The sequence below is a fragment of the Chionomys nivalis genome, chromosome 13 (genome assembly GCF_950005125.1).
Source record: "Chionomys nivalis chromosome 13, mChiNiv1.1, whole genome shotgun sequence".
Classification (NCBI taxonomy): Eukaryota; Metazoa; Chordata; class Mammalia; order Rodentia; family Cricetidae; genus Chionomys; species Chionomys nivalis.
Genome location: NC_080098.1, coordinates 72,537,639 through 72,563,067, shown reverse-complemented (window position 1 = coordinate 72,563,067; position 25,429 = coordinate 72,537,639). Strand labels below are relative to the sequence as shown.

At 45.6% G+C, this 25,429-nt stretch overlaps 1 protein-coding gene across 6 annotated transcripts in view; it reads right to left on the bottom strand.

Moving 5' to 3' along the window:
• Ntrk2 (neurotrophic receptor tyrosine kinase 2) overlaps positions 1–25,429 on the bottom strand; it is a 320,663-nt gene that overhangs the window by 247,023 nt on the left and 48,211 nt on the right. For all 6 annotated transcript variants that reach the window (XM_057787616.1, XM_057787617.1, XM_057787615.1 and 3 more), the window contains exons 7-11: positions 22,537–22,673; positions 21,511–21,643; positions 20,345–20,650; positions 7,697–7,732; positions 4,893–4,990 (exon numbers count right to left, since the gene is read on the bottom strand). In XM_057787616.1, the coding sequence (XP_057643599.1) occupies positions 4,893–4,990; positions 7,697–7,732; positions 20,345–20,650; positions 21,511–21,643; positions 22,537–22,673 (710 nt within the window). The remainder of the gene's footprint in view (positions 1–4,892; positions 4,991–7,696; positions 7,733–20,344; positions 20,651–21,510; positions 21,644–22,536; positions 22,674–25,429) is intronic.

Here is a 25,429-nt window from a genome sequence, read left to right as displayed (position 1 = left end):
TAAAAAATACAGTGGGGTTAATTTTATTATTCTCATTACTGTTGTACGTGCTAAAACATTGTTCATGGTGAACACCCTTCTTAATTTAGTGCCACGACTTGCAGGAGCCAGGGCACGCCAGAAGCAGGGCGGTGTTTTGCTGTGTGTCCCAGCTCCGAACAGGACTGGAGATAGACATCACTGATCCATACACTTTTCTGCATGGGTGATACCCGTCAGAAAAGGCTTTTTATGTTTAAAAAAAAAAAATGGAATTGCAAGTTGTGAGTTCTGCAAGTAGAAAGAGTAGCTGTGTGAATTCTGTCACAACCCCAAGACAGAGGTGACAATGGAAACTTAGTATTCACTGCCACCACTGCTCCTCTGGGCACACTGTGATCATCTTGCTACTTGAAGGACATGGTGACATTGTAGAGACAAAGACGTGATAATGTAATACACTGAACATTGCTTTTAGGTTTTGCTCAGGCCAAGGATTCTAATTTGCTTTCTGTTGCTGTGATAAACATCATGACTAAAAACAAGCCAGGAAGAAAGGGCTTATTTCATCTTACAGTTTACAGTCTGCCATCAGGGGAAGCCAGGGCAGGAGCCTGAGCCAGGGACCATGAACCCCTGTGGAGGAATGCTGCTTACTGCCTTGTTTCCCATGGCTTGCTCGGTTTTTCTCTCCTATATATCCCAGAACCACCCACCAAGGTGGCTCCACCCACAATCAATCTGCATCATGCCACGTCGTCAAGAAAATGCCCTGCAGACACGCCCCCAGGGCCAATCAGGCGGAGGCAATCCTTCAGTTGAGATTCTGTCTTTCCAGGTGATCCTAGTCTGTGTCAGATGACAAAACTTAACCAGCACATCAAGGTTCGGGGGCTGGCAAGCTTCTGTTAATGCTCTGACAGATGGAACATACAGACTCTGCCAGGCACATAGCCCCTGTTCGCAAGAACTCAGCTCTGCAGTGTAAGTTGAAAACAGCCATAGAAGATGTGAAAACAAATTTACAAGGTCATGTTCTAATAAAGCTTTATTCATAAAAACTGATGCTGCACTTTGACAGTGCTTCCCAACTCCTGTCGTAACTGTCACTAAAAAGCTTAAATTCCATGTGTCATTCACTCTGTATGATATCCCTTAAAGCAGTATTATTTTTCCCTCTAAGGTAATTGTTTATACTCCTTAACAAATTGATCTTGGCTCCTGTTTCTCTGGAAGATGCACTCCCTGTCTTGCTGTGGTTAGGGACATTCTTGACACTAGTTGAGACTGGTTTAGCAAAGGGTGGAGCATGTCCTTGCTGATTTGAGGTCTCAGTCAAAGGTCATGGTCATCAACAAGCCTTGGTGTTGTCACTCAAAGACTTGGCAACTCTAGATTTGACGGTGGATCTAGGGGTGGCACTACAAGCACTTAGCGAGTAAAATCCAGGAGTCTGCTAACCATCTACCATGGCCAGAAAAGTCCTTAGAGCTCCTCACCACCAAAGCCAACAGTGTCAAGGCTGAGAAGTCCTACTCTACCTGCCTCTGGAGCTTTCTCCCTGCTGTGATGAGAACCAGCTCTCCAAAGGGCAGCTGTGTGTCAGCCAGGTCCTACAGGCAGGACAAGGCTGAAGAGACTCCCAGTAACACCAGTAACACACGCAATGAGGCATACGAGAAATGGCAGCAATGCTCAGCCACTAAGATGCGGGGATGTTTGTTACTGCCGCATAGCAGATGCTAATACTGCAGGCTATAGATTTAGACTGGACTTCTTCCTGAGTGTGAAGTTCAGCTGTGCTGCTCTGTGTCTCATCATCTTCACGTGTGACTACTCCCTGCCTGTGGACTGTATAATCCTCTGTGAGTTCATGCGGTAAGCAGAACAATAATTAAGATGATGGCAGTACAGATGGTCATAGGATCAAAACTAAAACTCGTAAAAAGGTAAATAAATATCCCAAGGACACACAGCTTGCTTGTGAACTAAGTCTGCCCAGTTATTTAAATAGCTGTAATTTATTCGCAACAAAGTGTATGGTTCACGAAGAAGGCAGGAAAATAAAAACTCAACGCTAATCCCGCTGCAGTTCGCTGTCTGGTGTCAGATAAGAGAGGCATTGAGACAGTCACAAAGCACCTGCAGGGCACTGGCCATGGCGGTGCCCTGCAGGCGTCTGATAAGGGACCCTTCTGCCGCTTCTCTTCGGTGCTTCCAGATACAATGTCAGCGAAACTCTGGGTATAGACTTATAGCCTCATCAGCCTATACGTTCTCAGAGGGACAGAGGTTCCCTCTTGGCTGGCAGGGGGCCACCTTGTTCTAATCAAATCCACCTCCTTCGAACTTGCCCAGCATAGCCACACTGAACAAACTACTTGGCTGTTGGTTAACCACCAGCCTTCTCGTTCCCAAGAAACAGTCACGGCACCACAGAGTAGTCACCTTTGTTTTATTCAGAGTGCCTGCAAGGAAAAAACTGATACTATGTTGTGATAACTGTTAAGTTTTATTAGCAATTTTAAACTCTTACCATGCCTAAATTTGTAAACCAAACTTTATTGTGGATATTCATAGGGAAAGCCCCAGCCAAGCTTCAAAACTACCTGAAATTTCAAGCATATGCTGGAGGTTTGAGAACATGTCCTTTTCAGTGAAAAAGAGTGGCAGCTGAGCCAGCAAGATGACTCAGGGGGTAAAAACACTTGCCTACTGCAAACCTGATGACTTGGGTTTGAGCCTTGCAACCACAGGGGAAAGTGGTCTCCTGACCTACACATACACTGAGGCAGGAGCATACCCAAACATACACACACACATCATACAAATGGATGGCACTCATACACACACACACACACACACACACACACACACACACACACTTGCGTGTAGATGACCGTAAGTGACCAAATGCATTACCCTGGCATAACAGGAAGGGGGCCAGAGTGAATCAGCTGCAGAGCTTGTTACTTGTTACTTGTTACTTGTAGCTTGTTACATTGTTTCAGTTCTTGTTCGCCAAATGATCTCCTATTTCATCATTTGCAAAGCTTATCGGTGTACCGAAGACATCAAAGCAGAGTGAGTTATGCTAACTGCTGTGTGATTGATACATGACGTTCAGACTGTAACACAGGCAGGCAGGAACAGTGAACCCCATCAATGTTAGAAGCTGCATTATCTGCTGGGTGATGGTAGCCCACACCCTTAACTTCAGCACTCAGGAGGCAGAGGCAGGTGGATCTCTGTGAATTTGAGGCTAGCCTGGTTTACAGAGATAGTTCCAAGATAGCCAACTCTGTCTCAAAAAGCAAACAGACAAACACAATCTGCATTTTCTAACTCAGAGGCATAAATAAAGGACCATTTTATGGAATTTAAAAAATCCAGTTATGTATGGTTTAGACATTTGATGCACAAATAGGTTCTAGTTCCAAGGAGAACCATTAGATTAGAAGAAGAGTTATGGGCAGGATGCTGACAGGAACGTTGACAGCATCGTGAGGGCATTGCAACTATCATGGCTACTAGCAACCTAGTCTAATGGACTCATCCTCATAATATAAAGAAAAAAATAATTAAAATTTTTGAGATTCATAGAACTTTCATGTTACAAAGCACTGTTTGTCTTTGGACAGTTTTCCAAGTCAGATTAAAAATGTAAGACCCGACAACACCTGCAAACCATAATGGGGAGAAATAGCAGTTGGCAAGGAGCTTGTAGCAAGGTCCTGTTTGGCAGAACCTGGGTCAGCCTGCAGCTGTGGCAGCAGAAGAGGGAATGGTGGATTCAGGCATGGAAGGAATCAGAGCTCACGGGACATGCTGTATGTGAGGAAAACTCAACCTGGTTCCAAACTGGTCCCACCATGGAACCCGAGGAACCACAGACCCTTGGGCAGCAGTTCACTGTAGAGTAAGGATAATCACCTGGGACTATTTCAAGACTTCGTCACCAGCCTGAGCCTTCCAGGGAAGTGCGGCCTCATATTTCCCAGCAAGGACTTGCTCGCCCCCAATGCCCTTCCCCTCAGCTCTTCATGTGCACGCCAATCATCCTGCAGATGCCATGTGAAATACCACTTCACCCCCAGGGTATGTATCTAAAAGAAGAAACTGATTTTTCTTTCCTATAACATTCTCCAGAGAAAACTGTGTTTGGCAGACACCCTAAGTTTTATTTTTTAAAAATGAAGGAGATAGATGTGAAAGTGTGGTCCCTGGACAAAGTGTTGTGATTCACGGTCAGTGATCTCCTAGTAGTCTGGTCGTAAGGGGCAGATATTTAAAGCAGTAATAACCGCTGAAAGTGGTATACTGTGGGGTTGAGAGACGGCTCCCCGGGTAAGAACACCAGCTGCTCTCTCAGAAGACCCATCTTCAGTTCCCAGCACCCACATCAGGTGGCTTAGCACAGGGGAAATCGAACACTCTCTTCCGGTCTCCATTTTATCCTGGCTTTTGCAGATACACATTCCCACAGACACAGAAATAAAAATAAACCTATGGTTCTGAGACGAGAAGAAGATCTGAGTTCAATTCCTAGCACCTTCTGTACCGCCAGTTCCAGAGAACCTGAGGGTTTGTTGCCCTCTTCTGGACTCCTCTGGAACTACACACACGGGATGCACAGCCATACACTCAAAGCATCCATGCACATAAAATAAAACATAAATAAAATATCAGCAAAATTAAAAATGTGGCACACTACCAGAAAGGCATATGTCAGAGGCTGTGTGGTCTCTATATCACTGCTTCTGGATCTCTCTAAAGTAGACCCTCCAATCTTTGGTGGCCCACTTTCATCTGAGCGATGACCAGGTCTTAAGGAGGCAGTATCAATTTCTCCAGCATATGACCATTCAGAATTGCCCAAACCAAGCCAGGAAGCACCTATCAACCCTACTCACCGAGAGATGCTCCCGATTGTTTTGATCAGCAACATCAGTGGAAGGGATCTCATTGCTTTTGTTTGTGGTATCCCCGATGTCAGTCGCTACAGTCCAGTCTTCAATTGGAGACAAGAGAAAGAGGAGGAATATGAAGTCATCAATAGGCTGCCAACATACACAGGGTCACAGCGCAACCCAGAACAAAGCAAGGCAGAGCCAGAGAGTGCTGATCACTGTCGGAACAGCCTGGTTGTGCGGGGATGGGCCTGGCTGCTCAGTTAAACGCACAGCGGGGATGGAACTGCACAAAACCAATATGGATCCCATCTCCCCATCACTGTTCTGCTGGTCATTCTAAATCCACTTTAAGATTTCTTCTTTGCCCTTCGGGAAGCTTCCCCTCATTAATGCCCATCTTTTAAACAACCAATGGGAGCCATGGCTGCTTTTCACATGAAAATCTTTGGAGGGCAGATCTGGCTGCCAGTCTTAAAGCTGAGAAACGTCAGCAGGGGAAGTGAAATCATGCGGCTTAGGCCACATGGAAAGAAGCAGTCGGAGCTACACAATTACCCAGACTGTAAGAAAACCCTGGCTGCTGGGCAGGAGCATCTCACTGGGGAACAGAACAAGGGCTTAGGAATCAGCCTGGTGTGAGCATCACTGTGGAACTAAGACCCACAACAGAATCTTCAGAAGAGCGCAGACACACTAATATTCCACAATAAATAGGCCAACATAATAATAAGTCACACAAGCGTGTCTTCGTTGAATCCATACATCTCAAAGTCAGCTGGCATGTTCTAGATGGGTTTTAGTTTACACAGGTTAGGTGACTGATTTTCCATGGGCAATCAGAGAATTTATTCTTTTTTTTTCTTTCTTAAGCAATTTAATTTTATTTAAATTTCCACCTGTAATAATTCCATAGGGATGTTCCCTATGAATCCACTAAAATCTTCCTCCATTGTTCTAGAATTTATTCTTAATATTACCAAATACACAAACTTCTTAGCAACCTGATTGCAGACAATGTTGCTTGTAAGCACCTTTGTTTCAGTTCTAAGCGAGAACATTGCCCCTCATTTTCATCCGGCGAAAGCCAGTTCATTAACTCGGCCCCAGCCAAACTCCCCTTGGTAGCATCATCATGCTGGCTTTAGGGCAAACAATTCAAATTACATTTTTATTAACAGCATGTTCCTTTGAATGCGAGTGAAAAAAAATAACCGAAAAAGCACTTATTTTCTCTGTTTGTTGTTGTATTCTTAATGCCAAAACTCGCATTTTAGCAATGTTTATTTGGAATATCTTAAAACTCACTGATTTCAAACATAAGCAGACATCATTTATTTACTAATTTTTCTTTGTAGTATAGCCAAGTAGTCAGGCAAAATTTAGACCATTTTAAATGCCTCTAGTTTAAAACCATGACATCTAAGCCAACATGCCCAACGTGGGAGCTGGGGCCACTGGGGAGATAGAGTTTTTAAAGTTTCGAAGTTACTGGAAAGAAATTCAAAACACAGTTTTAAAATGTAAAAATCACTGTTCAAACATCATGTTGTCTAGGATAATCTGAGACGTGTTTTTCTTAAAGTCCTAGCAGTTCAAATAAAAATACATATTCAAATCACCTGTACATGCCGCAGCTTGGACGAAATATAGATTAGCATGCATACACAGAGAAAGGCAACGTAATTCCCAGTTAAAGTTAGCTGGAGTTAAATACACATTAATAGGTGTGGGGTGGTCTACAGGAAAAGCTTATCCAATGGAGATCTTTGCAAAGTGCACCCTGAGTATGACCATTGTTGGTGAAGGGCATGTTACAGACCCGAGCAATCACGTACATGTAAGTGAAAAGCTAAAGAACAAAGGACATTTCAAAATATAACCTTCTAGCTCATTTTAGTTCTAACTAATTTTAACCATTTTCAATTATAGTCCGGATCTTGAAACAAAGCTTGTCACTCCTCTACATTCGGTGGCTTTGTGCTCACAAGGGTAGCTGGGAAATCTGCACTAAAGGGTTCTATACCCATCCGTGCAACCTTAGCGTTTGGTCAGCAAGTGAAGTACAGATGAGCAGCTCAGCATCATCAGGGCAGCTTTTTGGCTCCTCCTCGTCCATGTTCCTAAAAGGACTTCCCTTTTTTTAGGTGCTAAGCCTGTCCAGCCCCAGGGAAACTGGCCTGCCCTCCAGGGATGGCCAAGTAAGTCAAGACTAGGCATTCCTGCTTCCCAGTAAGAAAGATGAGATGGAGCACACCGTTGGGTCAATCCCTTCGCAGCATCAGCATACACCACAGAGGGAATCAGTCCAGCAAAGCTGGCCAGTGGATGGCGAGATGTGGAGCAGAGACACCAAGTCTTGATGGCACAGCCCGGTGCTGGCCCAGCTGCCCCAGGCAAGCACGCCCTTTGAAGCTCTGTGCACGAGCAGCCTTCTGCCTTATACGAGAGACCATTTCATATGTGTTTCCCGGCCTGGCCTGAAGGTGATCCACCTCCCTCCCTTGGTTGTCATGGCTTTTAAACAGGTAATTAGTTCCCAATTACGGAAACAAGATGTCTGCAGGAACAGAATGGATTTACTACTTCCAAGAAGAGAGCCTGGGAGAGGAAGTGCCTTTTACAGGCACTGTAAATATCCAGGGAAAAGAGCCATCAATACTGGGTGATACTTGAGATGTTATTTTGGCCCGTGTAGCACTTAAAAATGTGTATTTAACTCAGCTTACAGGTCTTCTTCTAGCTGATTTATTTCATTATACACAAACATTTAGAGAAATTACAGAGTGAAGAAACATGATAGCTACCTTCGTAGAGGTCTTCAGGGTAGTTTGGGTTTGTCTCTGCAAAGCAAAACACATTAAAGAGTTGTAAGTACGCATTTTAGAGGGAAAAACCTGCTTAGCTCTACCAAGCAAAATGTGTCACATACACCCTGAAGGTTTACAGCCAGATAGCCTATCTCTAAGGACAAGTCTCTAAGAGCTGCGGTTGTGATCACCCTAAAGATTAAACTCTCCCCTCTTTCCTCCAATTCCATACCTCAAGGAAAAAAAGTGAGAAATCAATTTGGAAAAAAAAATTAGCTCACTTTGGCCACTTCTCCTGTACTATTTCCATCATACAGTGGGTTATGTTAACCATAGTTTGGATATTTTTATTTCAAAGATGGTAATTGTCATAGTACTTTTGTTAGTCTCTGATGTTTGGGGTTACTGTCAGGTTATGTACCCCAGAACCATTTACATCCATGTCCATGTTATCAGCCTCGCATGGGTGCTTTTGTTTTTCCTACCCTCCTCTCCAGGAACGAGGAAGGGTTGAGGGTTTCCTTGTCCCAACAACACAGAAACATTGTATTTCCCTTCTAAAGTCATTGACCAGAACAAAGTGATAAATACGGTTTCTACAAGAGATAAATACAAGCGCATAAGAAATTTCTCACTTGCACAGCTGCGAAACCACCAACTTGATCAGAATCTCTGTGAGCACAGCTACCTGGGTCTGTACGAGAGTGAGCTTGGCAATACACCTCATCCTAGCTTTTACGTGATTTAGAATTAATTCCTTCAGAGCCTCCATACATGTCTAGTCTTTGCCTATCAACAGCAAAACTTGTGGCCATAAAGTTCATTCAGTCTCCTTCTGAGCCACGAGCGGAAAAGCAGCATCAAAACAAAGTGAGCTGTGCCAGCTTTCAGCTCACGAGCTCCCGGGTGAATCATAACTAAGGTTAGTCCGAGCGAATAGACTGGTGGAAACGGCCCTGGTGCTCCAGTTAGACTGGAAGCGTACTTCAGTGAAAGAATTCCTGTTTGCCGGAGGAAAATAACGTGGATGGCTGTGTGTTGTGTTCAGCGCAGGGTGCTGCCTACGACTGGGCAGTTCACCTTTCCTGTGCACCTGTCGCTGGAGTCTATGTGAACAGCATCACCCAAAAACGCACATTATACAACCCGTGCAGCCACCTATGACCAGACTGTGTTAATTCACATAAAATCAAGAAGATTTCAGTTACACATTAAGGACTTTTATCACTGCCAATATCATTTTGAAGTAGTTTTGAAATACACTATCAAAATATCTATAATTACAACACGGCGTAAAGGGGCCGGCTGACTTGTGGGGGGCCCTGCAGGAAGTCTGGGGATCATTTGGTGAATTCAGCAGTGAGAAGTCTCAGAGCTGCACCTCCTGGCGTCCTTTGTAAGACATCCACTGACCTCTCAACCCCTTCCCTTTGGAGAGACCCCATGTCAAACGCTGTCCTTCACAGTGATGGTTCTGACTCCCTGCTGAGGAAACACAGGTCCAAGGGAGCAAGTCATCCGTCCGGCTGCCAGCCAGTTATTAGCTCGGATCCAGCACCCTTTGCTGTCTTCCCACCCTCTGCTCAACACACAGTCAGAGTATGCCAGGGCCTCTACCCTCCAGCCTTCACTTCAGGTGTCCTCGGGTTTTCTTCCAATCTGCCCTGAAACCCTCTTCCACACCCTGCTCATCCTTTCCCTCCGTCTGCCAACCCAGCATGGCTGTAACGCCACCCTAAGCAAACCCAATCCCAGACTCCAGAGTGAGACAAGAAAAGCACAAGGACACGACTGCCCAGACACTCACAGGAGAGGAGCCCCGGGTCAGAGGTCATGGCCCCAAACCAGAGGGACCCAAACCATCCTATTCCTGTATGGAAGCAAGAGTCGGAGAATTCTATTTTCAAACCCACATTAATGGGTCGAAGAATGTAAGACATTTTGTTCCCCAGGCATCAGCGTGGTTTATAACTATAGAGTGTCCCATTGAAAGTATGAAAAGACGAGTTAGTCTGGCATTGTGACCATCCCCGATAACCAGGGATGAAGGACATTCCTAAGATAATGGACTGGATCTCCCAGCTTACGCAGCACCAAGGTTTCCCTCCGGTCGGATATGGGACTTGCTTTTTGAATTCTGGGAGAAACTGATGGACTTGTTTATTCTCAAATTCTCAAGGATCCCACAAATGGGAGGAAAGGGACACAACCAAACACTCTCACACGTGGACACCACCAAACACTCACATACGGGGTGACACATGGAGGGCCTGGCAAAGAGACGCCGCAGGAGCAACAACCACCATATATGCTGTTGTTCCCTCCCAGACACACCGAGTCACAGCACAGACGTGGTTCCTAGCCTACGGAGGCTAAGGCTGTATCATAATTTCTAATTGCTCTTAGTAATAAACACCCAGGGCCAGATATTAGGGGTGAAAGCTGAAAGATCAGAGAAACAAAGCAGCCAACCACTAGTTCTTATCTCTGTGAAATTCTCAGACCTAGTGGGATATCCTGTCTTTACCAATCCTCAGACTGAATCCTGAGCTCCTGTCTCCTCCTACCTTCTATTCCTCTCTCTGTCAGCCATACCACTTCCCATCTCTGCCTTCCTAGTGCTGGGATTAGAGGTGTGAGCCACCACTACTTGGCTCTGTTTCTCTTTTGGATTGATTTGGTCTTGTGTAGCCCAGGGTGGTCTTGAACTCACAGAGATCCATCTGCCTACATCTCCCTAGTTCTGGGATTAAAGGTCTGTGCCACCACTGCCTGGCCTCAATGGCTAACTACTGTGGCTAGCTCTGTCTGCACTCTGATCATCAGGCAAGCTTCATTTGCTATAGCAAAAACAAAATATCACCACATAAGGCCAGACATGGACATACATAGACTTGAGTTCATGAAAATAAGATAACAATTCCTCTTTACACTTCTGGTGATGGACAATTTTTGAAAATATCCCACTGTTTTTCCTCTTATGAGATAGAGTCTCACTGTGTATCTCTCGCTGTCCTGGAACTCACTCTGTAGACCAGGCTGGCCTTGAACTAGCAGAGATCCACCTGCCATTTGCCTCCCGGAGGCTGAGATGAAAAGCACTTCCCACCACACCTGGGTATCCTGCCATTTTTAAAGTCTGTTTTCTAACTGGTTCCTTTTACTGAAATCTAAACAATGCTCACTATCCACTTACATTTGGTGCAATGGTAAAGTTAGGGACCCTTGCAGATGCTCCGTGCTGAAGAACAAGTGAGGTGAGCCACACATGAGAGAACAGTTCCGCCAGAGAGAACGAATGAGCAGCACCCGACACACGCCGTGGCCTTGCAGTGGAGCTGGAGAAGCATCTTTTGGTTCCTTTGAATATACCCTGGCCCAGCCCAACAAGTGGGACACTACCCGATTAGGACAGCACATGTGTTTGAGATCCAACGAGGAAATATGGAAATCTAGGCACTCCACGCCCCCCCCCACACACAAACACTGGAGTTCTGAGTATCGTAGCTGTTTCATTCCTGCATCCAGCGGCATCTCGGTGTCACAGCTGAGAGAAACTGAGGTCCGCAGACAAGCTGATCTCCTGGCTGAGTTCTAGCTCCTGAAGAGTAGCCTTAGGTACTGTGGGGCGTGTTTGCTTTGACTTGAGTGATTGTGTTCGGAGTTACGGGGAGAGGTCAGGGGTCCGTAGTGGCCCTAACTTCCGAAGGGAAAAGAGCTTGGCTTTTCTGTATTAAGGGCATAGATACAGGCCATCAAAGTTCCAGAATAAACTGGAAATGCCTGTGCCTCCGGAAGATGGTGCTCTGAGCACGAGGCTTGCAAATGGCCACCATCAAGTCAATGTTTTTCTTTCTTGACTTCATCAAGATAAAACTCTTACCAGCACCCCATTCCACGATGAACAGCCTAAAGTCCCCACTTTAGGGGTCCCCCCTCTCTCATTGTTCATCATTTTGCCTTTTGGGTTTTTTCTGTTTTGTGTTTTTGGCGGGGGCGGGGGTTGAGGCAGTGCCTCACACTTGCAGGGATCCTCCAACCTCTGTCTCCCAACATGAGCATGCTTTGCTCCATTTTAGCTTCCAGTATCAACCATACCTTATGAGCAAATCTTCGGGCTTCTGGAAATCTGTCTGAATAAATTACTATGACTTGTTAAGCTACAAGATTGGATAGTTCAGTGGAAACCCAGTCAGAGGGTAAGAAAATAAACAAGGGAGAGAGAGGTAGCATAGAATCAGCCATCTTGTGTACCGCACACACCAGGACAAGAACAGCCGGGGCCAAGAGGACACCTGCTTCCTTCTTTTAAGCTTTTGCCTCACTACTACCCTTAATTTTTTAAGGTTTATTTACGTTGTGTGTCTTAATGTTTTGCCTGCATGCATGTCTGTGCACCGCATCCTCGTGGTGCCCGTTGGAGGTTCGACGAAGCCCTCAGAGCCCCTGAAATTCGTGTTACAGATGGTTGTGAGCCACATTGTGTCCACTGCAAGAGCTGTCTCTCCAGCCCTTCGGATGCTCTTCAAACAAGTCTTTGCCTTCAATTTTATTTTGCAGACTCTGTGATCTTTAGAAATATTTCCAAGAACCCTTGTGACAGGAAGAGCAAAATACATATTCTAGTCCCCTGGTGGGCGGTCCTTGCCTTGGATGAGCAGTATATCCGGCGTGTGACCAGCTGCCTCCGATGGTCAGGCTACCCCCTCCTCGGAAGAGCCTGGACCCAGAGACTGGCTGAGGGGGTTATTCCTTTCTCAGCCACCAGTTTGCTGAGAGTGCAGAATCTCCCCTTTCCTGTAAGAATGGCTTTTCCACAGGATGAGGGAGCGCAATGGCGTGGCTGTGGGAAGCCCTCAAGAGCCTCTCCAGGTGTAATCAGTTAACCTTAGAGCTCTGGAGACTCAGAGAACCGTAAGGATGAATCTTCATTATCATGGTTATCACATGTTTGTGCCTGAAACAGATTCTTGATTTCCCTTGTCAGGAAAGTATGTGGAACTCTGTGCTCTCAGTCCCAGGACGAGAAATGGGTCCTGATTAATGGTCTAAGAAAACAGTGGGGCATTGCAGTCTACTCTTCCTGGATTTGAGAGACACGTATGCAGCGTGTTCCTCAGCCTGGACACAGCAATCCGAGATCTGCTGCTCTGGGCCCTTCTACATGCTATGCAGAGAGCACCAGCTTGACCCACATCGTGAATTTTTTTGACCAAACAGCAACTGGAAGAAACTGTGGGAAACACTTCCCGTATTTATAGTTTGTCCCTGACACACATTTTGCACAGGAGACAACCACTTCTGAATTAGGGAGCAGAAGTCGCTACCTCCCCCTGCTGTGTGAATGAGCAGTCTGAGCTGTGACTTTCTTCCTGAATGAGTGGGCCAGAGCATTGCAAGCTTTGAAACAAGAGCGTCACCATCCAGTGCTCTAGTGAAGTCTGACGAGCTTATTACATGTCTTCTTCTGTAATAGCATGGCTGAGCTGAGTTTCCCTCAACCCATGTGCTCACGCTTAAGAAACACCTGACCTGCAGTATTTTTGGAATTTGTACTAGTTAATCTGAAGCCACAGGTCCAAATCCCCTTCTTGTGGCAAAAAGTAAGTTATTTTCCTATTAACGTTTGTTCCAAGGCTTCCTGAGAAAGAACCCCACGCTACTTTTAACCGCTATTCTGCCCCCATGCACATTTGCCCGCAGTTGAAGAGATTCTTCTATGTGTAGGATTGAATTCCAGTGACAGCCACATGCGGGGTCGAGTTCACCTGAGATGAGTCTATATTTCAGGCCTGTAAGCTAAATAGGATACAGCAGAGTCACTGGAGACGTATCAGCTAACCCTACATGGTAGACGCATGTGTCTGTCTGTACCCAGTCTCCGTTTTCCTTCCTGTACGAAGCCTTCATGACCATCCACTGAATCCATCCTGCTTGCTGCCAAACCCAATTGAAGGGCATCATTTTAATCATTGTAACAATTTGCTATCCTAAATGAATCTGTGGAATTTTCTGGAATGATATTGGAATAGCTCCTTCAGTAGATCCTTATGAAGTATACTCATTACTAAAGAAGTGTGGCTTTCTCTCTATCTGCAAGAGACAGCGTTAGAGGCTACTCAGCAGGCAGCTGTGGAGTCAAGCATGCCTGAGAGGTTTGGTGCTGAATGGAGTAGCCATCAGGCAGGTGCTTGTCCCCCTTTTACCTGGGCCCTGAGCGTCGAAAGCAGAGGCTCACGCTTCCCACCTTGCTGGCAGAATTCAGGGAAAACTCTGCCCTCAAATACTTTTATTGCGCACTGGATTTTCCTCCCTCTTTGTCCAGAAGCTTGGGCTCAGAGGTACTTTACCACTTCCCTGTGTAAGTCTCTAGAATCTACCCTCTAAGGAGAACATGTAGCCAACATTTATTTCTCAGAAAGGGTGGGTGAGGAACTCCTTGTAATGTCTGAAGTTGTTCCCTTTCTGTATTTCTCTTTGGAGTGGGGCATAGATATGTGTTACTGTAAGCAGAACTTCATACTTTTCTAACTTTCTTTTGCAGTTGTGGCCAGAGAGACTTTGCTCTCAGTATTTGGGTATCTAGCTATTACTTTGTTTTATTGAAAAATCATTGAGTGTGATGTCTAACGGGACCTTTGGTGTTGTTAGAATTCAGTCCAATAGCCAATTGCATGGGGAAGCTTGGCCCAATGGGTGTGGTCTTCTCTTGAGCACCAAGCACCCTTTTTGCAGAGCAAAAACTAAGCTTAAGATTCCAAATTCAGACACCAGATCTGAAGTAATCTTCTAGAAGGATGTCAGGAACAGGGATTGGTCAGACGTTCAAGTCATATTTCAAAGGTCCCATCTACCCACTACTGTTCTCAGTTGGCAGCTTTCGCTAAAGAGATATTCCCATCACCTGTCTCTTCAGCCAGGTCCCGCCCAAGACTGGGGTAGGGATACTCATGGGATGTTGGAGTTCATCTGTTAGAGCCAGGAGGGAGGCACCCATGGAGAGAAATGGGGCAGGAACCAAAGGTCGGTGCTCCTGCTTATTTCTGGCTTGTGGTTTGAGCACTTTCTCTAATTGAAAAGAGTGACTGAATCCTACACTACCGTAACCCCCAGTCCTGAGAAGTCATTGCATCTGCGTTGTTTCTCAGACCTCCAGAAAGAGCTGACACGTTGTTCGAACCTGCCCAGATTCTGGAACAAGACAAGGGAAAAGCAATCTTCTGGCCTCAGTAACTGACATGGGAGCAAATGTGAGACACTCAGATGGTGTGGGATAATCCTTCTGTGCACTGTGAAGATTTGTTGCCGTGATAGGTTTCATAAAGAAGCTGACTGATCAATAGCTGAAGAGGATAAAGTTAGGTGGAAAAATCAAATTGAGAATTCTGGGAAGGAGAAGAGCAGAGTCAGGAGTCACCAGCCATATGCAGAGGGAGCAGGAGGCGAACATGCCATGCTAATAAAGGTACCGCCACATTGCAGAGCATAAATAAGGAATAAGGGTTGACCTAAAATGTAAGAGCTAGTTAGTAATAAGCCTGTGCTATTGGCCAAGCATTTGTAATTAATGTTAAGCCTCTGAGTGATTATTTGAGAGTGGTTGTGGGACAGGAAAATACTGCCTACACTCAGAGGCAGAACTCACAAAGAAAATGGTAAAAACTACCCATGTCATCTAGTTCACCTTCTGGTGACACAAAGTTCTAGGGGGAAGAACAAGGAAGGAATTACTAAAGATTCTTCAGGTAGTGCTATGAGCTACTCTCACCCAGTAGTCTCCACAAAACCATTCTGAGGGTGTCTGTTGTGCTCCCTGAAAGTGATAGGCTCAGAGAACCAGAACTGACAACAGTCATGGAGTGTGTTAGCATTTGCTTCACCCTCTACTCCTCAAGGAGTCGGGTCAAGGGATTTCGGGGATTCCCCTTGGACCATATGGCACTAACAAGGGATGAAGTCTCTATGGGGACTCTCATGTACTGGCTACCTGGAAATACAGAAGGACCCCAGTGACATGAAGCCCCTTGTGGAGAAGAAGAAGTCTTGCTAACTGAGTAGAGATGTTTTTGCTCCTTTCACGAGGACTACAGAAATAAGGACTTTGTAAGAACACACAACAGTGTCCTGGGGAAGAAAGTCCACTGATACTATGGAACGTTCCCAGGTCTGCAAGGTACCAAGCGACTGTCCTCCTTCTCCATATCACTCTGATCACCTAGGGAACAGGAGGGCTAAAGCTTCAGCAAAGTCCAGGTCTAACCCCAGCAGAAACAAGGCAAGGAGGAGGGGAACCTGACCATGATATCAAACCCAGTCTTCGTTTCTATCTCTGCTGTGATAAACTATTTTTAAATTTGTCTTTATTTTATTTGTACGGGTGTTTTGCATGCATGTATGTCTGCCATGTGTATGCTTGGTGCTCACAAGGGCCAGTAGAGGGCATGGGATCCCCTGGAACTGGAGTTACTAACAGTATGAGCCACCATGTGGGTGCTGGGAATAGACCCCCCCCCCCCCGTGTCTTCTGGTGTAGCAGCCAGTGCTCTTAACTGCTGAGCCATTTCTCCAGAGCATGGCAAACTGTTTCTTAACAAGGATTCTTTCTGTGGCCCAGAACAACTGAAAGCTACTCACTCAGGAACAGGTCCTCACCCTTGGCTACTGCCTGGATATCTTGAAAAGGAAAGTGTCAAAGGCTAACCTGAGAACCACTAAGTCGATAACTAAGGTCAAGTCTCAGGAACACACACCAAACTGAAAGAAGGCAAAAATACCGCTTGAAAGTCCCCTGCTGACTCAGAGGCCTAGCAAGGCCACCATGCAGGGAGCCAAGGACACCTACTCCTAGAAGCTGATCTTAGAGGGACAAGGAAAACCAAAGATAAAATGAAACTAGCACAGCTTCCTCAACTTCCTCAGTGTGAGAGACAAACCCTGCAGCTCTCTCCCTTTCATTCAGCAGCTGGAAGCTGCGTCAGCCAAAACCGGGCTCACCTCTTAAAGGCAGGACCCAAGAGGGCCAACTGCAATGCCTGCAACCTCGCATAAGTTCCTTCTCTCTTTCATGAACTAGGCCAGGTTTCCAGTAACTAACATTTGCAGAAGGCACTGGGTCTTGTGGACACCTAAAGACCAGATGGCACCTGTCACTCCACATATTGTCCTGGGTGGGTCCCTGTGGACAGGTGCTACGGTCCAAAGACCTGCTGTGCTGAGTCTCTCTAGTGCCAACCTCACACCCTCAGATCTTACACATGGTACCCTGTGTCTGAGCAGCCTAGCTGCTCCTCTAGCCCTGCCCCCTCCTCCAAAGCAAAAGCACACGGTCTGGCCCCAGGCCATGTTTCCACTACCCAGAAACAGTGGCTAAACTCTCAGTCTAGGCCCAGGCTGTCTGCTTCAAACTTGGCAGAGTTTTGGTGTAGAGAATTTTTGTTTTTAATCTATGTTTTGATTTCTTGCTGTATTCTTCTTTCTCTGTCTCCTAAAACAAATCCCTAAGCAGAGCGGCCGTCCACTAGAAAACTCAGATGACTGAGGGACCCAGCCCTCAGGGACACCAGAACCGCTATACTTGCTCTTCCAGCTTTGTCTGTTAACACAACCGACACCACACTGAGCCAGGGCTGCTCATCCACATGGTGATTTGGACTTTCTTCCTTTCCTTCCTTCATAATCACCAAAAATGCCATCAGTGAAATCAGATTAATTCTCACCACAAGGTTCGTGAGAGCTCGGCATCACAAATCACTCCCTGATGACCGCAGAAACGCTGAAGGGATAGAGTCAGACTTGACCTTCGGCTGTCCTTAATGTGGAATGCACCACCAGGGGTATGGCGGTTATATTTCTTCTCTCTCTCTCTCTTTCTCTCTCTCTCTCTCTCTCTCTCTCTCTCTCTCTCTCTCTCTCTCTCTCTCTCTGTTTCTTTAATTTTAAGGTGGTTGGAAAAGAAAGGGGTTGATTCTAAGGATGGTTGTTATCTGAATGCTACGACCACGAATCTCATAAATATCCAGCCAGACTCCATCCCACAGCCAACTGAGGTCAATCTCTAATTAGTCACATTGGTTTATGGCCCACTGGGGCCCTCTATATCGACTGTCACCCAAGACCAAGTCTCCATAATTTTCCCTTTCATTTATTATTCCTTGATTGCTGGCCTTTGAATAAACAGTTAAAGACAACAGTAAATCAGTCTTTTCTCCAAGCAGATATTAACAGTTTGCTTGCCTTTCCTTCCATACTGTGTGTGAGTGCCCAGCCCTGTGCATACTCGGTATTTGTAGCTCTGGGGTCCTCATACGAATGCACAAAGGCGCCGGAAGAGGGCTCCAGGTGTCTCCCTCTACCGTCCTCCACCTTATGTCTTTAGACAGGGTCCTTTACTGAGCTGAAGATCCCATTTTTAGTTAGGTGGCTTGGCCAACAAGCTCTCAGGATCTACCTGTCTCTCCTCCCCAGCACTGGGGTTACAATCACAAGAGGCCTTGTGTAGCTCTGACATGGATGCTGGGTATTTGATCCCAGGTCGTCTCGCTTCCACAGCAAGTACACTTGCCTTCCTGAACCATCTCTGCTGCCCCATATTTTTATTTTAAAGACAATAAAATGAGTAAGTGAGTCCCAGGAACAATGAGGAGGAAGGACAACATTACAAAATTTAGTTTAATTTAGGGCCTAGGCACCTGCTGTCAAGCCTGATGACCTAAGTTCCGTCCCTAGGACCCAAGTGGTGGAACTGACTCCTATGAGCTGTCTTTTGACTTACACACACACACATGTGCACACATACATGTGCGTGTGCACACACACACAAATAAAACATAATATAAATTTAGTCGAATTTTTGCTTTTTATAAATAAATGTTTTCTTAACTGAGAAACACCCTGCCCCAATTTATGATCAAGCCAAAAAGCAAAACTAACAACTGACACATTAAAAAGAGGCCCCATGGATGAGAGAAATCTAGTTCAGCCAAATATTAGCACCACAGAGGAACGTTCACAGGAAAACACAACAAAATCCATCTAAAACCAGCCCTTCGGTGTGTGACTTTCAAAGGGACACAGACCTGCTTCTCAGAACTTTCAAACTCTGGGCCTTCACATGAATCAACTTTCACCCACAAAGAGATGTAAAAGGCAAAATCCAAATACAGCCTAAAGTTCAGGGAATTATACCACCCCTGTGCCCTGTTCTTCACGTGACAGATGGACCATAGTCACAGAAGATGTCAACACTGGGAAGCCTAGGCAGAAGTTTCCAGAAACTCTCTGACTGTCTACAACTTTTCCATAAACCTAAAATTACTCACTAATAAAAATTTTACTGAAGAACAAACAAAAATCTGCAGTCCCGAGATGGAGTGTCTGGTTTTGTTCTGAAGCTCTTGTTCCCACAAGGACGCAGGAAGAAAGAAGCTCGCCCATCTAGATATTTACTACAACAAACACAGGCAAGCAGCTAAACTGTCAGCTAAGAGGAAGATTTAATGGGCATGACTACAACAACCAGGGCTGTCTAGGTGTCGCTTCTGAGCGGTGCTTGTTTTACATACTCCCGCAGGACTGTTGGTAAAACTGACATAACTCACACTACATTTCAAACATGCTCATTGACCCTGTATATTTAGAAGACATTGAGAAAATACCAAGGAAATAGGAGGTTCTTGCACGAAGAGGATGACTGCACTCTTGTTTATTGTCAGACAAATTCCCTTTGCATGAACGAAGGCAGCCTTGCAGGGATCAGGGATCACCTGTACCCACAACGCTCCCTTACAAACCCCACAGGTAAAAGCTGTCCAAACAGCTGTTGCTCCACACCTCCACGATTCTTTCCCCTTTGTTCTGCCATGTCATTGGCATGACTTAGACTAATTCATGGCCACTATAGTGAAGCGCTCTAACACACAGGTCTCAACACGACAAAACAGGCTAGCCCTACAATGAGCAATCACTTGAGCGACAAGCCACAGCAGACGAGACACTCTTCTGAAGGGCAGTAGCTGGAGTGGCAATGGTGTGACCTCTGCCACACTATCACTGTATTCCTGACGGAAGCTTTCCTGCCACTCGGGCAGAGCCTTTTCCCCTGATAGAAGGATTGCTCACCACAGCCGGGTAAGCAAGGGTCCCGGTATTGGTTTCTAATCCATTAATAAGAAGGTGGTTTTCTGACCCCAAATGGATATGAGGGTCAAAAATAACTGTTGACTATTTTATGAGTGACCAGTTACTCTGCTCCTGGTTTTCCATGGGACTCAGCACTGTCGATAGGAGATCTCAGCATACATGGAGATGGCGTTAAGAATAATCTCATGGTTACCAATGCTCTCCCTCAGTAATCCCATGTGGATCTGATCACTGCTCAGATTGGCGCATTCCCCGCCTTCTGGGGGTCACACTAGTTGCCTTTCTTGACACAACTTCATCCTGTGAACACTTTAGGCTGATGGTCTTTAGGAGACAACATCTCAACAAGGTTTCCAGTTCCTAGCTGTCTACTCTCCGCACTTTCCACAAGGAGCTGATCTCTGGTGTCACCAGTGCGACATTAAAGTCAGGCCAATGGCTTCCACACCCAGTAACTTACTGTGCCACTCTCCCCTCTCCCCAGGTGTAAAACCTCCAGGTACTCACCGTAATCAATTCCAGGTCGGCCCATGAAGTGGGCGGAAATCTGTCTCTCGTCCTTCCCATACTCGTTCTTGGCCATCAGAGTGTAGTCTCCGTTGTTCATATGAGTGGGATTGTCGAGCTGGAGGCAGCCGTGGTACTCCGTGTGGTTGGTCACATGGATTTTAGTGCAGATGTATTTGGATTCGTTCAGTATCGCCCCATTATAGAACCACTGGAGCGTGGGCTTGGGGTTGCCTCTCACAGTGAACGGGATGCACCAGTGGTGGTCTGAGGTTGGAGACTCGAGGAATGTGATGGACGGTGCAACTAAGCCAAGAGAGAAGGAGTGAGTAGCACCTGGCAGCTCGGACTCCTCCCCGCTGCGCTCTGCGTCATTAAGAAGGGCTTTTATTTAACCATCATTTAATTTAAGAAAATCCACAATCAGCGACTCTGGGTCAGTCATTTTGTATCATCCGACCGGTTTAGCTCCCTACCAGGAGCTTCAGAGAGCACCTTGCCCTGCTCGTGACTACACAACACAGTGAGTCTCTGTAATAAGAAGTGCTCATTGATGTCTACTTTGGCTTTGCTCGTACACACACGTGCACACGCACATACACACACACACATCTTAATAGTATATAAATTCATCATTAATAATGAGAGACACTTTTTTCATTAGCAGTTCTTCCTTAAATAATTAAAATAGCTATAAAAATTACTAAATTTGAAAATGGCTTGGGAAATGCTCCCTGACTCTCAGATCCCATGGAACATACCCTAAACTGGACCAGACAAACCCACACAGTGACTGTTGCTGTTGCCATTGACTCGTCAGCATGAAGCATGAGAACCTTAAAACCGCTGCGGCTGTTGAATAGCAGGCTCACTTTCAGATGTGCTGAATTATAGTGTGGTCCAATTTTATGAGATTCTAAATGTCCATGTTTTAATTCCTGAAATGTCCGAGGTCTAATTTAAGCTTGACAAACAGCCTGGCCATCATCTGACTTCAAATGTAAGCAGACCCTTCTGCTTTGGGGATTGAGCAGGAGTGAGTTGTCTCTCTAAACGGACTACTCGGGACGAGAACCAGGGGCTGGCATTTCTTAGTTAAGCACATACGAAAGCCTGAAATACACAGTCACCACCCATGGACAGTCCACGCTGCTCCCGCTACGTACAGTGCACGGTGAGGTTCACGGAATCTTGGTCTTCTCCCACCAGGTTTTCTGCCACACAAGAGATTTGCTTCCCGCTGTCATCAGAGGAAATGTTCGTGATCCTTAAGGAGCCCTGCGTGTGGCTCGTCTCATTCTACAAATAAATTAACAGACAAAAAAAAGTTTTGATTAGAATTTATCCCAAAGTATCAACTTTTCTTCCTGAAATAGAGTATGGATACACACACACACACATATACAAACACACACTTGCACACACACCACACACACACATATATACACTTAAACACGCTGTTAAACACACACCACACACACACTTATTCACACACACACTTTTCTTGCAGGTTCCGAACTCAAGTGATGGTAAGTTATTCTCCTGTTCTGGATTTCAGTTGCTCAGTGTCTGAGTTTGACTGAATTCTTATCCATCTTCCTCCAAGAACAAAGACTATAGGACTGTGGCTTCCTTGCTCAGAATGGCACAGAATACATTATTATCTAAAGACTCTCTTCTAATCCGATGTGTACAGATAACTAAATCGTAATCTTGAATTAGCCCTAATTAAGAACAAGTAGAAAGTAAATGATATCAAAAATTCCTTTTAAATGTCTCCATGTGGACCCATAAGACAAAAACTATTGGGTGGTTTTGAGCGATTTTCTTAACCAGATTCAATACAGTGGGATCAGCTAACCTAGATGTGAGTGACGCAGGTCATACTGTTTTGATTCTGAACTCATTAAAAAGATAATGAGTTGATACAAGCATGCATTAATTCACTGTGCCTTGCTCTTAATTGTGAACTTCATATGACCAGCTCCTTCAAGCTCCAGAGGCTGTGACTTCCCAGCTATGGTGGACTGTAACCTGGAGACGGCCACCCAATGAACCCTTGTTCCTTTAAGTCGCTGTGGTCTGGGCCCGTTACTACAGCAACAAAAAGGAGTCTGAGAAGGTGGACATTGGTATGCTCAACACGATCTCCTCATCGTCAACCACACGACAGAACCAAACACAGGCCTTACCATGTGTTTGGAAACCAAATTCCCAACGTCCCAGTACAGTGTGGGGAGTGGGTCACCTGCCACACTGCAGGAAAGGGTGACAGAGTTCCCTTCCTCCACAGTGAGGTTAGGGGCAGCCAGACGTGCAGATGGTAGACCTATGAGAGAGAAAAGCGCACAGAAATGCAGTTACAGCCAGAATCAAATGGCAAGACACACCCACGTGTTCACAGAAGCCCGTTTTGTTGTTGTTGTTTTGTTTTCAGGATCTCGTTTAAGTCTAGAAACCTGCCATCGGACCCAGCGTTTGGGGGAATCAGACTGTCAAGAACGAGTTGGAAAGCATTTCTGAAGGATTGAACTCCAACTATGACTGTGTGAGAATCCTTCAAGCAAAGTCAGAGCTAATTATTATGAATTACACTGACCATCCCATACATACTAACGATGAGAAATTATATGAATCCTTATCACAATGAAAAATTGTGATGCTTGTGAGGGGAACATTGCGCTTATTTTTAGCATTTCAGAGTGTGGTTTTCCACCTTATATTCCAAGAGCTCGACGGTTTTTATTCTAATTCCTGCACTTTTCACTTCTTAGGCATCCCTCCTCCCAGGTGTGCACACTCCCTTCACTGCCGAGAACCCCAGGACCTAAAGCCGAGCTGGGAGGGCTGACAAGGTGTTAGTCCTGCCAATCAAAGCAACCCCCCTACTTTATGTGAGGACTATTTGGAGGGGCTGTGTTTGCCCCGATAGCCAAGTCTTCCAGGACTGTGATAGACCATTGTCTAGGAAGCAACTTGGAGGTCAGAAAAGGAGCTACAATCACTACTAAGTCACAATGCCACGTTCCACACACAAACTCTTAGTTACTAAGCAACCCTCGCCAGCTAAGCCACTGTTCTTTAGTATTGAAGTCACACTACACAATATTTGTGCCTAGTGTGTCTTGTGGTGTTCTGACCACCAAGAAAGAACACCCTAATAAAATCTGGCCTTCTTGGAATGCACCTTTTCCATAGTACCCAATGGAGAGGGATGTTACATTTGTTGGTGGTTTCAGAGAAGCCCAGGCTATCCCGAGTTTCACAAGGCAGTGAAACACACAGTAATGGTTAAGAGCAAGCACAGGAAACAAAGAACAGGCCTTAGATATTAAGCCTTATTCATGTGAACTGTGTGAATGAGGAAGTAGATCAAGGCAGAACACCACTAAAGTTAGTGGTGTGGTCTGGCTGACTTCTTAAAAATACACATTTTCTTTATTTTGAGTCTAACAGGTAGTCATGTCATTTAAGGAGTCTATAACCATACAGAAGTTGCTATTAAAACCACTTGAGTTATGATGTGGAGAGTAGTCTGGCCCCACCCGGATGGCGCTGATTCCTGTCCCCAGGGGCACCCATCCATCTATTTGCATTTCTTCTTTACTATTGATCTCCACCCCTCTAAATATTATGCTCGTGGGCCTATTTGTTGGTTCTTCGGCTGTAGAATTACCTGCTGCTCTCCTGCCAGGAGAGAGCCAGAGTCTACTCCATCTGTGCACCAGCCTTGCCCACCTGCCCATGCAGACTCGGCACAGCGTTGTCTGTGCATCTTTCCACATACAGCGAAGTCACACTATCACTGGGGACCTCAGTGTTATCATGATATATAAACCTTACGGAGCGGAGGGCGATCTAAAACCCATAGAATCCACCCAGTTATCTTCATATCATTTTGAGGAAGAGGTCATTCCGATGGCTCTGCCCAATGGAAGGCCTGTTGGACATTGTCCCAGTGCGCTGCTTCAATAAGGGAAAAGTCTATAAATATAAAAGAGATCAAGCCCGCCGTGTTTTCTATAAATGCCATAGCCTCAAATCTACCTGGAGCTCCTCAGAACCTTTCATTCTCTTTATAGAATGCATCTCCAGTTTTCTCTTGAGGAAAGAGGGTCATATCACCTGGACCATAGAGAGCAAAAAGCATATTAACTGTGGATACACAGCAGGTTTTCAGTTTTCACACTGTCTGCCATGGTGTCAGCTACACTCATGCACAGGTCACATTTTCCCTTGGTTTCCTCCGTGTACCACTTGGTAACCGACCTTCTGACTGCCACTACACATCCATTGGCCTTCCCAGCTAAGACCTTCTGGTGCTGCCTTGGGTCCAGCTTCCTTGTGTTTACAAACTCATTTACTGACTCTAGGGTGACCCTGGGAGCCAAACTTGTTCTAAAGATGTTACCCCTATAAGCCCTTCCCAAAAGCCCATTCCAATTATAGAACTTAAAGACATCCTTTTGGGTACCCCAACTCCAATGCTTTGGGACATGTGCTTCCCTTTATGAATGTATCTGTTATTTTAGATATTCTGAGCAGAGAGAAGTTAAAATGGGCTTTGGTAGGATATGTTACATCATAATCTCAATGATTCTGATAAAATCTGGTGTAGTCTTGCTTTTCAAGCCTCAGTGTAGACGACTAAGAGCCCTGAGGACGCTTGTTTACAGTAGCAGCAATAGTAACATTTGCTGGGCGCTCGTTAAAGTAGATGCTCTCATCTAGTGCATTAACACATCCTGATACCTAACCTTGAAGACAAATACTTTGCATTGTTTAATTCAGGAATTTAAGTGTTATAAAAGTCAAGCACACTGGGCAGTGGTGGCTCACACCTTTAATCCCAGCGGGGGAGGAGGGAGTTCGAGGCTAGCCTGATCTATAAAAGCTAGTTCCAGGACAGGCTCCAAGGCAACACAGAGAAACCCTGTCTCAAAAAACAAAACAAAACAAAAAAAGTCAAGCACATCTTTCAAAGTTGCCCAAGCCAATGTAGACTGAGACTTGGACCTAAAATCAAGGGCCTTTCCCACGACACACTACAGAACATTGCCCTCCGGGGTTGCACTCATTCGTCTT